Consider the following 16591-nt stretch of genomic DNA (forward strand, 5'->3'; position numbering starts at 1 on the left):
CCAGCAGGCAGGAGGCGCGGAACTCCCTCAGCGCCGTCAGGCCGGCCGCTTCCAAGGCGAAGCCGTGCTGCTTCATCAGCTTGGCCGCCTCCTCCCGACGACCCTCCCTTTTCAGCAAGGCTGCTGTTTGGTGCAGGCAGCCACGAGACTTCAGGAATTCGAGCTGATCCTCTACGTCCAGCTTGGAGAGGACCTGCATCATTTCCTCCCTTCTGTTCATGCTCAGGTACTTCGCAGCCGCTTCCAAGTACAACTGATTCGCTGTACATGAGAGTTTGGAAGCCATCTGTCCTTTTGTAGTTAGCAGCAACTCATACCTGAAATCACAGATATATTTTATTATTGTAGTTTTTTAATCTCAGTTTATTATCATAGTTTTTTTATCACAGTTTGCTATCATAGATGACTAACCTACAAAAAAACCCCACTGCACTCCTAAAAAGCCCCTAAGACATTAAACAAATAGCTCCCCCCGAAGCCCTTCCTTTCAAAAGGCCAACTATTTTTCAGCCTGTCATGCTAAAAAACAACCCCATCACCTTAAAGGATCCACAGAAAGAATTCAGTTAGAACATAAGGCTGTCTCAAGCAGGACCATTAAAAACTTCTGGTATAAACAAGATTCACAGCATTAGTGACCCTTTCTTTGTGCTGTCAAACCACTGTACAAATTATTTTAATCACATCTTGCCAGTGATAATCTTCTGTTTACTCAAGTAAGCTTCAAATATAGAATATTTGAAATATGAACAGAAGCCAGGATGAAACAAATGCAAATGTCAATGAATCCTCCACAGGCCAATACAGATAATATTCTGTAAAATTTACACAAACCAGGCAGATTAGAGAACTCTTGCAGTTCTGTCATATATCTACATATACTTTCCTGTTTATTGAGGGCCTGAGCAGAAGAACCTGGCTGCACCTTTCAAAAGATGCACTTCAAAACACTTGGTTATTAATTGGCTGATGTGAAATGAAGATATCCCCTTAGCCAGTCTTGCAAAATTATTCTCTTCTGCATGCTGAGAATGAGTAATTTCTTCCTGATGGGTGAGTAAATTATCATTAGCCTTTCAGCATCATCTTTTTCATGATAAACGTGGGAGTGTAGATTTTTTTGTACCTAGGCTGATGAATTTGCATGAATGACTTGGGGAAGCCGATTAAAAAAATCGTTAGCTGGTAAGGTGACTTTAATGCTAAACTTTTTGATTAAACTATTTCTACACATAAACCAAGCTTTAAGCCTTCAAAAACCAGTTGCCTTCATTAAAGGTGCATCACAAAGGATTTCCATGAAGGTGTGGACATAGCCTTTAAAAGTCATCAATCTAGGTGTAATGAAAGGTATGGCAAATAAATGAACTCTTTACACAACGAGGTACTAATGAGGTCACAGGGATGGTGCCAGATGCAAAGTTCTGTCAAAAAAAATACTAATAAAATCAGTTCAAGCAGAGTGCAAGGCAGTTCTAAGGAAATTCCCAGGAAAAGAAAGCTCTTCACTGCTCCAGCTGTGAACACAGCAGGATGCTTTCAGTGTGTTATCATTGCCCAAGGGAGAACTCTGACAAAGTTCATTCAACTTCATCCAAGACAAAGTCACCAGTCAAAACCCTTGTGAAGATTTTAAGGTGAGCCAGCTGGATTTGGAAATGGAAAAGAGAATGATATTCCCAGTTTTGGAAGACATACCTTTCCACTGCCTTTGCTGCTTCTTCATAGAGTTCTTCCTGACAGTACATTTTAACTGCCAGATCAAACTCCTCAATTTGTTCATAGCATTCAGATGCTTCTTTGTAGCACTGGCTTTTCTGATAGTAAACTGCAGCATCTTTTATCTGCAATGCAGAAGTCAGTAATGACACTGAAGTGCTCTAAACACTCAAAACTACATGGATAGAATAAATTTTAGTAATTCCATCACGTAGGTGTCTCAGAGAAGCACACTTTAATAAAAACTAATTAAAGGATCTGAATGTAATCAAATACATATTAAACTAATCATCATTATAACCCAACTGATTTAAAAAAAAAACAACTTCAAAATATTTGTGTCTAAAAAAAGTAGAATGTAAAATGAAAGATATTATACAGGATTTCCAAAGTACTTTTTATTCACACCCAGCTCTGCCTGTTGTTAAAAACACCCCCCACACTTCTGGTGACTTGCAAATCTCTCAGAATCAACAGGATTAAAGTACAACAGTTACGGATGCAGATTGGGAACCCTAAAATCATATCATACACTTTAAATATTTAGGAGCAACTACTTAATTCCACTTAATTCAGTGGAAATACACTGCAAATAAAAGGTTCAATATCCTCATACACTTCAAAAATTATTGTTAGCACATTACTTAAACCCCTTGCAATTTTCAAGGTTCCATTAAGATGTTTGTAATCAGTGAAGCTGCAGAATAACCAGAGCCCTGAATGAAGTAACAGCTGAAGTTTTAGGGAGATTTTAGATGTTTTCATACCTTTCCCAACTTTTTACAGAGTTCTGCACACAGCCGGAACTCCTTGGATTGGAAGAGGCATTTTAGTGATAGTTTTGGTTCTCCACATTCCAAGTAAGTTTTAGCTAATGTCATATATTCCAGCTGTTTTTCCCTGTAGAAAGCAAGAGAAAATTACCACCTAGAACCAAATTAAATTTAGGATCACATGATCTGTCATTGAACCCAACCAACACTGACATGTGTTGTTCTTCATACATAACCTGCTGAGCTATTACCTTACAATTAGCTGTATTTTGGGCTGACACTGTTCTGTCCAGAAATCTGTTCCAGAATCTCACTGCTCTGCCAGCAAAAAGCTGCCTTCTGTTTTTTAATTCTCAAACTAAAGTACATCAGAGTGGTTTTGTGCTGCTTCTCTTTTCCAGCTTCACTTGCTCCTTCTTCCTTTCTGCTGTTTAGCCCCAATAGCAATCAAGACAACAATCAAATTTGCTCTCAGGCTTTGTTCTGTATCACTAAACAAGCCCAGCCTTTCTGGTTTCACCTCAGCCTGTCTGTTTTATTTCCCAGACCTAGCCTGAATTCATGCTTGAGTCTGGAGGATCAGAACCTTACAGAGCATATCATATTATAAAGCAAAAAAATTTTACTTAGGCTTTGTACACCAGCAATAATATTTCTACTAAAAAAAAAAAGACCCTCCCTCAGCTTTGTGGTTACATATGTTTTATCAAATTTTATCCTCAGATACCCAATTTCTTCTCATCAAATTTCCTCCAGTTCACAAGCACCTCAGCTTACAGCCAACTGAAATAAACATTTTTTTTTCAGTCCCATCAAAAAATCATATGATCATTAAAATTTTATGAGTATCCTTATACTCCTAGCCAGGGCCACCAAGATAAAACAAATAACTAAAATGGTAAAACCTTGTTTAACTCCAGTAATAACATTTCTCCAGATCTTCTCCCTTCAGCTCCAGCTTCCTCTGCTCTATTCCTTACCCACTCTGCTACCACTGCTAGTTTTCATCCTCCCCAGCATAAACAAGAATTCATTAACTTCAGTCTAAAGTCCTCCTGAAGGTTTTTTTCCTGTCTTATTTAAGTCCCAAACTGTTTTTCAGCCTCTTCAGAAAACTGCAGGCTTTCTCCCCTGTCAAACTCTTGAGCTATTTTGCCCAGCTGACAGCACGAAGTCCATGACTCATCTCAAACCCTGTCCCTTCCAAATCACCCTTTGGTTCAGACCTAGTTCTGCTTATTGAGTTGAGATTGACTCCCAACACTAATTTTACCCCAAAGCTCACTTTTTGGTAGCAGTTTTTCTTCCCCACTGTACGACACCATTCCTCCTTCTTTGTTAAGTGCCTATGCAGTGGAGTTGAGCACTGCTGTTGCCATATGCTCTTCTATCTATATCTAAGAATATAAAGCCTCCTGAGGTAACACAGATCCTGCTGCTTTTCTCTCCCATATCCAGGAAGCCCTTTCAAGGGCCACATTGGGTATGGCCAGCCCATAATGGAGATGGGGACAAGGGGGCCTATCAGAAAGCTGGGGGACAATCTTTTTAGCAGGGCCTGTTGCAACAGCACAAGGGGGGATGGTTTTAAATTAAAAGAGGGAGATTTAGGCTAGATAGAGGGAAGAAATTTTTCATACTGAGGGTGGTGAGCCCCTGGCCCAGGCTGCCCAGAGAGGTAGTCGCAGCCCCATCCCTGGAACCATCCCAGGGGAGGCTGGATGGGGCTCTGAGCACCCTGCTCTAGCTGCAGATGTCCCTGCTCCCTGCAGGGAGGTTGGATTAGATGGCCTTGAAAGGTCCCTTCCAACCCAAAATCTTCTATGATTCAATGATGCACCTCCTTGCATGGCTCTCCACCTCCAGTCCAGCCCCACCAACCATGGTGGCAATCTCCCCCTGCATGCTCCCACGAGGCCTGACATTTGCAGATCCACATTTACACTTACCTGGGGCTGCTTTTCTTGGCGTGCACTTTGAGAACAGCATCGTGTGCCAAGGCCAGCTTTGACTTCTCAGCTGCTCCTCCCTTTTGGTAACACTTGGCTGCAACCTGGGGTGAAATCACACACACAGCTTTCACCCATGTGCATCCAACCCATGGCTTAACCACACAAAAGCAACACTTCATTCTACAGTCACTGCAATGGAAATTAAGACTGGTAGGGAGCCTGGAAGAAGGGAAAGGTAAAACACTGCAGTATGTTTTCAGGACAAAATGAAAAGCTTTAAAGTCAGTCCACGTGGGCCTGCTGCAATTAGAATTTTAATTATAATGTTTTACATGGAAGTAGTGAAAGCAAAAATTCCTGGTAGGCTGGTAGAACAAACAGCATTTGCAATCTGAATGATGGCCTTGAGCCATTAATTTGTAAGTCCCCAGGCACCTACCACATAAATTCTACTAATAAGAGCCAGGAAAACCAACGTGTGCAAAAGCTAAAAAATCAAAAAGCACAGAAAGTTTATTCATGTTTTTATCATATCAGGCCCTCTCTGGGATAAGATAATATAAGATAAGAAAACCCAATAGCAAATATCAATAGCAATACATTTCAAATTGCAAGATGAAATTTTTTCAGCTGTTCTGTTATTCATCTAAACAATTATAGAATCATAGAATCATTTAGGTTGGAAGGGACCTCCAAGATCATCAAGTCCAACCATTAGGGCTCTAAAGTCCTCTGCTAAAACAGATCAGAATCTGTCAGGGTTGGAAGGGATTTTTTCCAAGGGAAGATAGAGACTGTCTGTATAGTGGCAGCTGATTATTTTGATTTTTGCTTTCTCCAAGGGAAGATACTCTCTGTATAGTGGCAGCTGATTATTTTGATTTTTGCCTTGTTATAAATACCCATTTTCCACATTAAAAAAATATGTTGCTATCAGCAAAACAAAGGAGAGACTGTGAGACAGTATCAAAAGCTTTGCTAAAATCCAAATCCACCACACTGACTGGGACCTCTCCAGGCTCTCAAGACTGTTGACAAACAATGGAGAGAGGTCCTGCAATAAAGTTTATCATACCCCCAGTAATGGTCTTCCAACACAGAGTTCTGGGAGTCCAAGGGCTCATCATTGGTCTTAAAGACAGAGGTGAAGAAGGCATCACTCTGCCTAGATCCCTGTTTGTGAGGTGACTCACTCATCAAGAAATGGACCAATGTCATCTCTGATTCTCCTGTATCTTCCTGTATTTTTTAAAAAAAGCCCTTTTTGTTGTTCTTCCAGCTTGAACTCTTACTGATCTTTGGCAGCAGAAATTTCTTCCCTACAGTGGCAGTGTCTGTAGTCCTCCCATGTTGCCTGTCCTTGCTTCCAACATCCACACACCTTCTCTTTCTGCCCAAGCTCTAAAAGATCCCTGCTCACTCAAGCCAGCCTTGGGCCCCACTTGCTTGACTTCTCCCACTTTGGAATTGCCCACTCCTATGCTCTTAAGAAGAGGCTCTCAAAAAGTGACCAGCATTCATGGACCCAAAGATCTACAAAAGCAGATTCCCAGTGGTCCTTACTAACTACCTCCATCAGCAGGGCCAAAGTCTTTCTCCCTTCACCAACAATTTGAAACTCAACTACTTTGTGGCCACTGTGACCAAGACAGCCACCAATCACCACTTTGCCCACAAGTCCCTCTCTGTTTACAAACAAATAATCCAGGAAGGCACCTTTCCTAGTCAGCTCCCTTTACACCTGCACCAGAAAGTTAACTTCAACATACACCAGAAGCTCCCTAGGACCTGCTGGTGTTCCCAGATACTTCCAGTTGATGTCTGGGAAGTTAAATCACCCATATGGACACGGGCAGTTGATGTAGAAATATCCTCCCTTAATTCCTTGTAGAATAATTCATTGGTGGTGTTGTCCTGGCTGGGTTTTGTTTAACTGCCATCCCATATCTAGATTGTTTTAACTCTCAATTTAGGAAACAAAAGGCTGAAAAATCTCCACATTCTTTAAATAGGAAGGGAAGGAAATGATAATTTTTCTACTCCTGCTGTGGTTTTCTTAGAAATCCCTTGGTTCTTACACGCTGTTCCTTAATGTGTGTTTTGCATCCACCCCTAATTACTGCTCAAAAAAACACCCTGAAAGGCCTCTGAGATCATCACCACATCAATGCACTTCCAAGAAATGTTTTCATTTTTTCTGCAGTAATGTTATTGCCACGCACGTGGTTCAGGTTCACAAATTCCAGATAACTCCAGTTGTGGGTAATTGTTTTTTTCCCAACCATCTTTTACTTGTGTGCATTCAAATGTTCTTCCCTCACTGGACTGCAAATTCCCAAGTAGAGCATTTCAGTTTACAGACAATAGGTTTGCTCTCCCTGCTTGCCTCTTGCAAGTCATCTACAAGTAGTCTGTAGACACCTACTCAACTACAAACCCCAAACTAAGACTGCTAAGGAGCAAGTGAAGGTTTACAGATCATTTTATAGATGCAAAGAACATTTCAGAATAGACAAGAATCCTTATTTCAGATAAACATATGCTCCTACCTCCCAGAACTGATGTTTAGCATAGTAGTCTCCCTGTGCAATCCATTCTTCTGGAGTTGAGGTTTTAGCAAACATGCTGTCATCTAGATCTAGAGGGTCAGAAGTCATCATTTGATGTCAGAATGGATAAATCACAGAAACCATGTAGCACATGCCCCAAACTAAGAGTTCACACCTCATAATGTTCCAAACTCTTTATGATTTGTATTGAACTTAGTATTTTATCCCTCTCAATCAGCACTGAAAAAAACCAACAAGTTTGGTTGGGTTTTCAAACACCTCTATAAACCATGTTTGGGTTTTTGGACAAAACTGGGATTTATATGTAAATAAACCAAATTCTTTCATTTGATAAAGCTCTGTTGGGATAGTTGTCCAAGAACAGCCTTGGTTACTGTGGAGGTGTGATGGACACTCTGCTCCTCTTTGAACTAGCAGAACTTTGCTCTAGACCTACTTGCTGACCAAAGTTAATCCCATTGTTTGAGGCTATCAGTGAGAAAACAGCACCAAAACAACAATAAAAAACCTCCAACTGGTTTGGCTGGAGAGTGGGCTGATAAGTGGCTGAAACTGTATAAAGACAGCCGAAAATCTGACTAAAAATTAACCACTTTTAGGCTACAAGTCTCTGCAGCCATAAGTGTCCATCCAGCTCTGTCCATAGCAGCTGGCTGAGTGGCAAGATCTGAGTAGGGATCATAGAATCAGATTGGTTTGGGTTCAAAGAGACCTTTCCAGGCCATCTAGTCCAAGCCCCCTGCACTGAGCAGGGACATTGTAACTAGGGCAGGTTGCTCAGAACCCCACCCAGCCTGACCTGGAATGCCTCTCAAGGTTCCTCCTCCAAGCTGAGAGATCCCTTTACTCAACACCAGGCATTAATGGGTTGGGAAGTGACATTTTTGCATGCATTTAACATTGAAGACACATCTAGTAAGCTTATGTGAGGATCTCTGTATCCCATGCCAACATTGTGTAGTAAATAGAGAACTGACCATCAATCCATCTGTAGGTATTAAATACCTAAATTTACTGGTTAGAACTCAATTAAATACTAGATGAGGTCTGTCTGAGTGATCTCAGATTTCTCCTACAACAGCTGGAAAACTGATACTAATGAATTAGCAACAAAGTCATGTGTTAACATTCAAAACTGATCTTTAGAAATAAGACCCACTGAAATTGGGGGAACTTTGCAAGGGAACTTAGAGGGATCAAGAAATTCAACCTTCTTTTATCACACAGCCTAAAAGCAAGACAGCAAGTCTAGAGTGTCTGGTTTGACAGTGTTTAAAGAAAGTTTTTTGGGTAATTTTACCTTTCTTTTCATCTGCTTTGACAACCTGAACAAATTCTCTTTTGATGAAATACTGAAAAGCTGGAGCCCGTTTATCTCTGTCTTCATCAAAGATCCAAAGATTGACTCTGGCTCTTGTAACTGCAGTGTACAATTGTTTGAGTTCTCCATTCAGCATCTGAATAAAACAAAAAAAAGAACCAAAACAAAAGAAAAAAAACAACACACCAAAATAAAAGGGATGAAATGTCAGATGAACTGTAGTGAAAAAAACCCCATACTTTGCAGTGATAAGAAAACAGCAAATAGATACAGACTGAATAACAAACACAGAACCTTTAAATAAGCAAGTCTAAATATTAAATGTGGGGGTTTTTTAATTCCATAAGCCAACTTTTCTCTTTCAAAAATCAAGATCACACAAATATGAACACCTACCAAAAAGACAAAGCAATCTGAATGAACATGGAACTACAGGATGGAAGATTTCTTGAAGGAATTTCTCTAAGATTTAAGAATTTAGTTTATCCTTCCTATTCCCAATGTTACAAAGAACTCACCTTGTACATTCCTACATTAACAGGAGTTGTTTTCTGCAGACCAGTAACATCCTCCAAGGGCACTTCAATTAAGACTTTGCTTCCCACTTGCACATCTGAATTTGGAGTATAGGAAGAAATTATCTTCCATTCTTTGCTAGCCTAAAAGGTCAAGAAAATGATGTTTACTTGCATGCAGCAATCACTACTACCCACAGATGCAAAAGATAAAGTCATGTTGTGATGGACCAACGTATCCCACCAACTGAAGAAGGCTCAGAGTGGAAGAAAATTACCTCAGGGAAGTATGTAAAGAAAAAACATCAATATTCATTAACTGGCTTGAACTGATTTCAAGCTGCCTGTTACTTCCCAGGGACTGAGGATGCTCATCATGGTGGTGGAGCACACTGGGAATGACATTTGTGTTGCCATTCCACTCTGTATCACCACTGTTAAATCAGGATACTGCAGTATCACTCTTCTACAAGGAAATCATATTCAACATCTAATATACCAATAAGTAAATCTGATATTCTTTTCTACTGATACTCTTTTCTGCTGTGATGAAACCATCACCATGAGAGGAGACACAGGGTCCTTCCTCAGCTGGAAAGCCAACTAGACCACATGTAAAATAAAGAAAAAAATGCAGAAAACAGATAAGAATTCAATACCTCTGAATCAGTGAAAAAGTTGTAAAGTAGAACATCATCAAATTCCAAGCCCTTTGCTTCATAAATTGTCAGCACAAGGGCTAAACTAAGCTCCTCAGGTATCTTCTCCTTGGCAGTCTCATTTGCCACTAATATCACCTGTTACAAAATACATGAATAAAGAGAAAATATTAGGAAGCCAAAAAAGGTAAGAGCTGCATAGAGAAAGCACATTCTGCAAAAAAAAGGTCACAAAGCTGCCATGAGAAGACTGACAAACGTGTGGCATGGGCAGACACTTGGAGGTCTGGTGGAAGAAAATTTGGAGTTGGAAAGGAATGGGACAAGGCAACAAAATGATGCAGGAGAAAAGTTGGATGTGTACCAAGAAGGAACAGAAACCAACACAACCAAGGTTTCTACGTTTAAAAAGTGACAAATCTCATTTATCAGTGAGCTACAAGGGCTTAAAAAAAAGAAAGTTGTGGGCAGTCCACCAAAAAAAGGAAAGGAAGGGGACAAGGCAACACCTGATGCACAAAAGAACAGGAAGAGCTGGATGTGTATACCAAGAAGGAACAGAAACCAACACAACCAAGGTTTCTACGTTTAAAAAGTGACAAATCTCATTTATCAGTGAGCTACAAGGGCTTAAAAAAAAGAAAGTTGTGGGCAGTCCACCAAAAAAAAATGATGATTCAGCTGGAAGAACCTGCAAAAAGCCCTACAGTGTGAAAATCAAACCTGATGGGCTCCAAATTCCACGGGTTGTGTTTTCCTCTTGTTGCCCCTCAGCAGGATCGCCAGGTCGCTGACGCTGCAGGACTCCAAGACCGTGGGCTTTGGGCCATCAAAGAGACCACAGTCCTTAGGAAGCCTGTCGAAGGACTCTGGGAAGTAATGCTGAAGTAAATCAACCACTCCAGATGCCAAACGGAGGATACCTGCAGCAAGCAGAATGGAGATTGCAGACCTCAGGCTGAGCCTTTCATACTCTCACCAACACACTCTTAAAAAGATTTTTGATAGAAGTGTGAAATCGAGCAATATCCTGACAAAAAAAAAAGCTAGTCAGGGAAGAGAGAAGCTGTGAGGTCCACTTTGTTTCTGCCATTTTGAGTGGCCTTTATCCTTGGGCCTGCAGCATCCTTCAAAGGCTTAGCAGCACCCTCACAAAATGAAGGGTATAAATGAGAAACAAGAAAAGCAGAAGCAGCCGAGGAATGCTGCAAAGAAGAGGGATTTGGGGACCAGACAACAGAAATGGGTATGATTATTTGTCAAGCTCTCCTCCAAATCCAGTCAAACCATGAGTGTCCAAACAATGACCGTTTTAAAAACAATCATTTTTGGTTCTCCAGTTGAGGTGAAGAAAAATTCTCCATTAGAGAACTGGCATGGGGGAAAAAGCTGATCATCTGATTTCTTAAACAACCAGGCTGCTTAAAGATGCTTTGAATTAGCTCTGATTGAAATCAGAATGCCAATCACCAGTGACAGCTGAAGAGCAGAGGCTCAAGATGATAAATTGGTTACTCTACCTGAATGGGACCTGTAGTTCTGGTACAACTGATAAATCCTCCTTGGTTTTCTGATACGCTGCTTCTTGTTCATGGAGTTCTTGCTGGCGTAGTGAAAGAGTGACCTCAGGTCACTGAACCTAAAGGCAACTCCTTTCATGATGCTCTGGGCAGTGTCACCAGTGAGGAACATGGAATTTGGGTCATTGATGCACTTCATCAACAGCGCCAGCTCGGCTTGGGTGAAATCCTGGATCTCATCCCCATAAAACTCATGGATGGACCACGGCAGCTCCCTGAGCTTTGAGAGTCTTTGAGATAGATTATACAGCAAGTCTTCTTCATCAAAGTAGCCTCTCTGGGACCGTATCTGCTGATAGAGACAGAAGAGGTGGTAGATTTCACTCCTGTCTTCCGTGAAGTTCGGTGACCTCTTTCGGCCCAGCTTTTTATACTGCTCCTCAGTAAGTTTGCCCCCAGAGCAACTCAGTGCCTCAAAAGAGCCTTTCAAAAAGGATTTTATTTCTTTCCAAACCAGCGCTGGGTTGTACAAGCTTTTACCTTTGATCATTTTTGGCCAGATTTCATTTGCAAACACGCTGTAAGTCACGAATACCCGAGGATCGCTCTCCCTCGGACACACATCTGCAGCTCCTTCACCATCACCAGGGTCTGCTTCAACATTACCTTCTTCATCCTCATCTTTCCAGTGTGGTAAAACCAAGTCTTCCTGAGGACTCCAGCCAACAATGGTTTTTTTAAGGCTTCCATCCTCATTTCTTGGAAAAAACGGGTCAGGCATGGATGCATCCAGCAGCAGCAACAACTGCTTGGAGGTGACAAACAGCGGGAAATTTTCATCTTTAATATCTTGTAGCTTGTGAACACTTGGCTCCAGAGGCTTGAAGTGACTGGTCACCTTCGAAGATTTGCTAAGCTCAATGAAGTTCTTCTGAACTTCTTGGCACAAGACAGGATTTTTTGTGACAAAGATCTGGTGCAGGTGCTCCAACCTGTTCAACGCTTCTGCACGACACGTTTGGGCTTCTTCACGGTCATCACCCGAGTTCATTTCTGCACCAGCTGTGCCCACAGGAACTTTTTCCACCTCATTGTTCTGGTCCTGCTCGTCACTGCCTGGCTCCTCACTGGAATTGTCACTGCTGTGTTTTGGTTCACTCTCCTCCTTCTCTGACCCAGCTTTTCCAACCTCACTGCACGGCATCTGCTGCCAGGTTTGCCTCTCTAGCAGAGGACCATTCGCCAAGGTGGATTTTTCCCAGTAGGAGTAGAATTTTTTCCAAAGCCTGTACAAACAGCAGGTTGTCTTCCCCGTCCCACTCCTCCCAATTAAAATGATGGGTTCCATGGGCTGTGGGTTGAGATCGATGACCGCGTACTCCAACTCCCCCACTCGGAAGGGGTACTCCACTGAAGAATGCACATCGTTTATGATGTTAAGGGCCATGTTAGTACTGAAGCTGTGAAATTTTATGAGGTTGTATTCCAGTTCTGCTGCGCTGGCTGGAGGGAAATACTCAGGTATGGTGTGTTCTTTGGATTTCTCTGCCTCTGAGTCTTCGACGTAGCAACGTGGAACGCGCCTCTGCGTCGACACGCTGTGGTTCTGGTGTCCTCCTTCATTTATGCCCTTGAGCTTTTTCCTCAAGATGCAGGATAAGCCACGGTTGTAGGAAATGCATATACTATCTAAGACACGGTTCAGCTTGCAGTGGTCGAGGACAATGGCCCAAATTCTGATTATTTCTGTGTAAACTCTACCAGATTTTTCTGGAAGGCTTTTTGCCCGCTCTGTCTCCATGATCTTCTCCGCGCTCTCGCTGCAACGGGGAGAAAAGTCAATGGCAAGCTCCCACAGCATTCTTGCCCCTTTGCCCAACTTGGCTTCGAAGAGCTGGATGTCAGCTTTCAAGTGTTTCAGTGGCTTGTGAAGGCCCCTGGTCCATTCCCCGTTGCCGAGCTGCTTGATTGTCATGATGGTTCTAGTTTTCAGATAGTGAGGCACAGCTTTGCTGCCCAACGTCTTCAGCATTTCAGGGGTGCACTCAATCTCCCAGGTCATGTTGTCAAACTCCTGCACATAGGCCTCAATATCCAGAATCTTCTCCTTCTCTTCCTCCTGTTCTTCCTTCTCTCCATGAGGCTGGGCCACGCTGAATTCCCCCCCTCCCTTCTTTTTCTCCCAGTCACCCCTTTTTCCCTCAGCTGTGCTTCCACAAGGTTGGGAGGACCCCTTCCTTCCCTCTTCCAACTTCACCTGGGCTGAAGATGGCTTTTGTACCAGAGGGTGACCCTTTCTCAGGGCATCACCCAATTTCAGCTGCTGAATCAAAGCCGTGATTGCCTGCACCAGACTCTCCTGCAGGGTTAAGGCATTAGTGACTCTTTCTGTCTCCTGCTTTGCCAAAGGATCCTTTTCTGCCTTCACAGAGCAGGGAGGCTTTAAATCACCACGCACCACGTTGCCAGGACGCCCAGAGCTCTTTGGCTGGGAAATCTTAGAGGCTGGGACAGTTTTAACACCCTGCCCTGCTACATCCTGACGACACCTCCTCTTCTCCCCTGTAGCATTATTCCAGGCACGTAGCAGGACGTAATTTTTTTTGCTTTTATGCCCCACATCTCTCCCTAATTTGTTTTTGATGTTTAAGTTAATATCAAATCTGGCCAAGGATTCCATTACTCTAAAAGCCTGTGGTGAAACTCCTCTCTGAAAAACACGGTGCATCACTGTGTCTCCATGCTCATCTTGCACGTTTGGATTCAGGTATGGAAAGTCAGAAGGTCTTGAAGCAAAGAGATCAAGCAGATAGTTCAGGATGTTTAAAGCAGCCTCATCTGAAAGTGAGAGAACAAAGAAAAAAATAAATCACTTTAGAAGGCTGCTTAGCAGGTCAACAATCTTTAATATTTTCTTTTTCTTGAGGTATTAAACGAAAATCAATTTTTTCTCAAAAAAAAATCCACATTTCATATTTGTAAAACATGAAAATGGGTCAAAATTGAGCTTTTCTAATATTCAGGGACAACAACAGAATGGCAGGAAAGATTTGATATCCTCAGTGCTGCAACTGTTCCTGTAGCATTGATTTCATTCCTTTTTTAACCTCTGGGTGCAGACAGATTTGTTCATCTCCCAACACCAGCTGTGCTAGGTAGCACAAGGCAAGCTGGTGACTGCTCATCTCAATGACCAGCAGCTCCGGGGTCTGTGGAGATGTGGTGCTGAGGGACAGGGGTCACTGGGGACCTGACAGTGCTGTGGGAACAGCTGGACCTGATGATCTTAAAGTTCTCTTCCAACCAAACCGTGATTCCATGAACAGCAAACAGCCCCAGAAGGGGCAGCTGACGAGGTAAGAAATGGGGAATTTTTCAACAGCTGCTGTGAAAATAAACCATGCACATCTGGCTAGAGCTCTTGGCATCCCCCAGGCCCCAGCACACAAAAATCTTACCTTTTTTATTCAAACAGATGGAAACTGCAGCATGCAGAGGAGTATCTCCTTGTGCAGTGGAGATGCTTCGAGGATCTGCGCCCTTGGTCAGCAGAAAATGCACCAGTTTAAAGTAATTCTTTTTGAGGCATATTTGCAGTGGTATTTCAGAGTTGGTACCAGTTCCATGTGGAGAAGCTGGTGTGAAGGACATGAGGATATCAGGGCTTAAATTGATACACCAGACCTACAAGCTACAGAAAGTTTTGAGCAGATGAAGGTACACCCTGATTGCCTGAGAAGGTGAGGGTTTTTTGGTCAGCTTTTTACTGTTAAAAGGAGTTTTTGACTAAGAAAATCTTGAGAAGCTCCTCATTAAGCTGAGCTGCCAGTCCTCCTGTGGCAATAGGAAGACAGAAGGGCCAGAACTTATCTTCAGCTCAGTCACTGACCAAAACAAGAAGCCTCCCTGCACCTCTGGCACTCACAAGGCTGCAGGAGGACTGTGGGTCTGTGATTTACAGCTAACATCAAGTACTAAAGAGGAAATGAAAAATGTCAGAGGAGTCTTAGGGATAAACCTCATGCAGAACAGGAAAATGATGATGTCTACACTAGCCAAAAAAAGACAGACATCAGGTCATGCCTTTGAAATCACTCAGGTAGCCCATGACTCGTGACAGAACGGACTGAACCAGATAATACCAGGATAATATTGTGGCTGAAGACAGAGAAATGAAACCCCAAAGGCACTACAAGCAAAGACTCATCTCTGGCCTTTTACCAACCCTGAGAGCCAAATTTCACTGGAATAACACCTCCCACCCTCTGTAGCCTCACCAGCTCCCCCACGCAGCCAACGGATGGCACCCCAACGAGCTGCTGCGCTCACACGCAGCCACAAAACCCCCCACGCTGGTATTCCTGAAACTGTATTGCTCCAAACCCCCCCAAAAAAACCCTCTAGGTCTTTTATAAGATATTAATACTGCAGAGTTTTCACCTCCTCGTTCAACCAAGCACCTTATGAGGTGCATCTGCTCATCCGTCCCGTCGCAGCGCTGGACGACGTTGCCGATGTCCACGTCTGAGAGGTCACAGTTTTTGAAGAGCCCTCCTGCCCCTGAGGACTCTGACACAGTGGCTTTCCCCGTGAGCAGCAGCAAAACTGTCCTCCACATTTGCTTCTCCAGCAGCTGTTTTATGAAGCTGTCAGCACAGGCATCAGAGATGTTGCAAACCACCCCTTCAGGGATTTCTGCAAGAGAGAGAGAAGACAAGGTCAACTCATTCAAAGCCACATAAAACCCATCTCCCTGTCAACTCATTTCAGGAATAATGAACTCAATAAATTCAAACAGCAAAACATCACCCTTGCATCTTTCCATCCTTGTGCTGATGGACAGGTCAGTTTGAAGGTTTTGTTTCACCATAGTGAATTTTTGTGCCCATCCCTGTTGCAGAAACAGGGAAGAGAAGGAAGGGGTAAAAGAACCAAAATTGTCTGTTAGCATAAAACACACTTTTCAGAGCCATTAAGCTTTGTGAGGGGGGGAGATGGGAGCCCACTGTACCTTTCACAGAAGACAGCACTTTCAGAAGTCGTTTCACTGCATCTGCCTCCCATATGTCTTTATGATGTACTCCATTTTCAAGCCTGTAGAACTGGACAAACTGCTCAAGAACATCCAGGAGAGAATCTGAACCAGCTTTTTCTTTGTTCCCTGCAAAACATTACAGAAATTCAAAATCCAGCTCCATGTTTTTAGGGCAGAACTGTAACATGGTACATCTCTGGGCTCTAAGGAACGTGTGGTGGCAGGTTGAAGTCAGATGGTTGAAGCTCTTACTGCCAAAACCATGCCCAAGATGGATTTCATATCCCAAAGGACATCTGACACACTCAAATACAATCTTTACTATAATAGACTAGGTTGAAAACTGATAGTTCACAAGTTGATATGCATGCAGGCAGGATTTTTAGAGGGGATGCCTAAAACCAGTCATGTTTTCAGCATAGTTTAAAGCAGATGTCCTGAGCTTGTCTGACTCCTCAGTGCCAGTTAAGAAATACAGCCATAAGTTGTCCTCTTCAAAGAAAAAAACCCAAAACAAACCAAAAACC

The 16591-nt window shown here is 42.7% G+C and overlaps 1 protein-coding gene across 1 annotated transcript; it reads right to left on the reverse strand.

Moving 5' to 3' along the window:
- Positions 1 to 7: 7 nt before the first annotated feature.
- Positions 8 to 16190, reverse strand: TRANK1 (tetratricopeptide repeat and ankyrin repeat containing 1; the record flags this gene model as incomplete). The annotated part of the gene is made up of 13 exons (XM_008949009.1): positions 8 to 317; positions 1699 to 1844; positions 2487 to 2619; positions 4442 to 4545; positions 6994 to 7082; positions 8315 to 8471; positions 8854 to 8994; positions 9510 to 9647; positions 10233 to 10432; positions 11030 to 13867; positions 14488 to 14664; positions 15470 to 15724; positions 16041 to 16190. Coding segments are annotated over 13 exons (4838 nt in total), but the record flags the coding sequence as incomplete, so codon positions are not given.
- Between the last annotated feature and the right edge of the window lie 401 nt (positions 16191 to 16591).

Source organism: Merops nubicus, unplaced genomic scaffold (assembly GCF_000691845.1).
Source record: "Merops nubicus isolate BGI_N331 unplaced genomic scaffold, ASM69184v1 scaffold13101, whole genome shotgun sequence".
Classification (NCBI taxonomy): domain Eukaryota; kingdom Metazoa; phylum Chordata; class Aves; order Coraciiformes; family Meropidae; genus Merops; species Merops nubicus.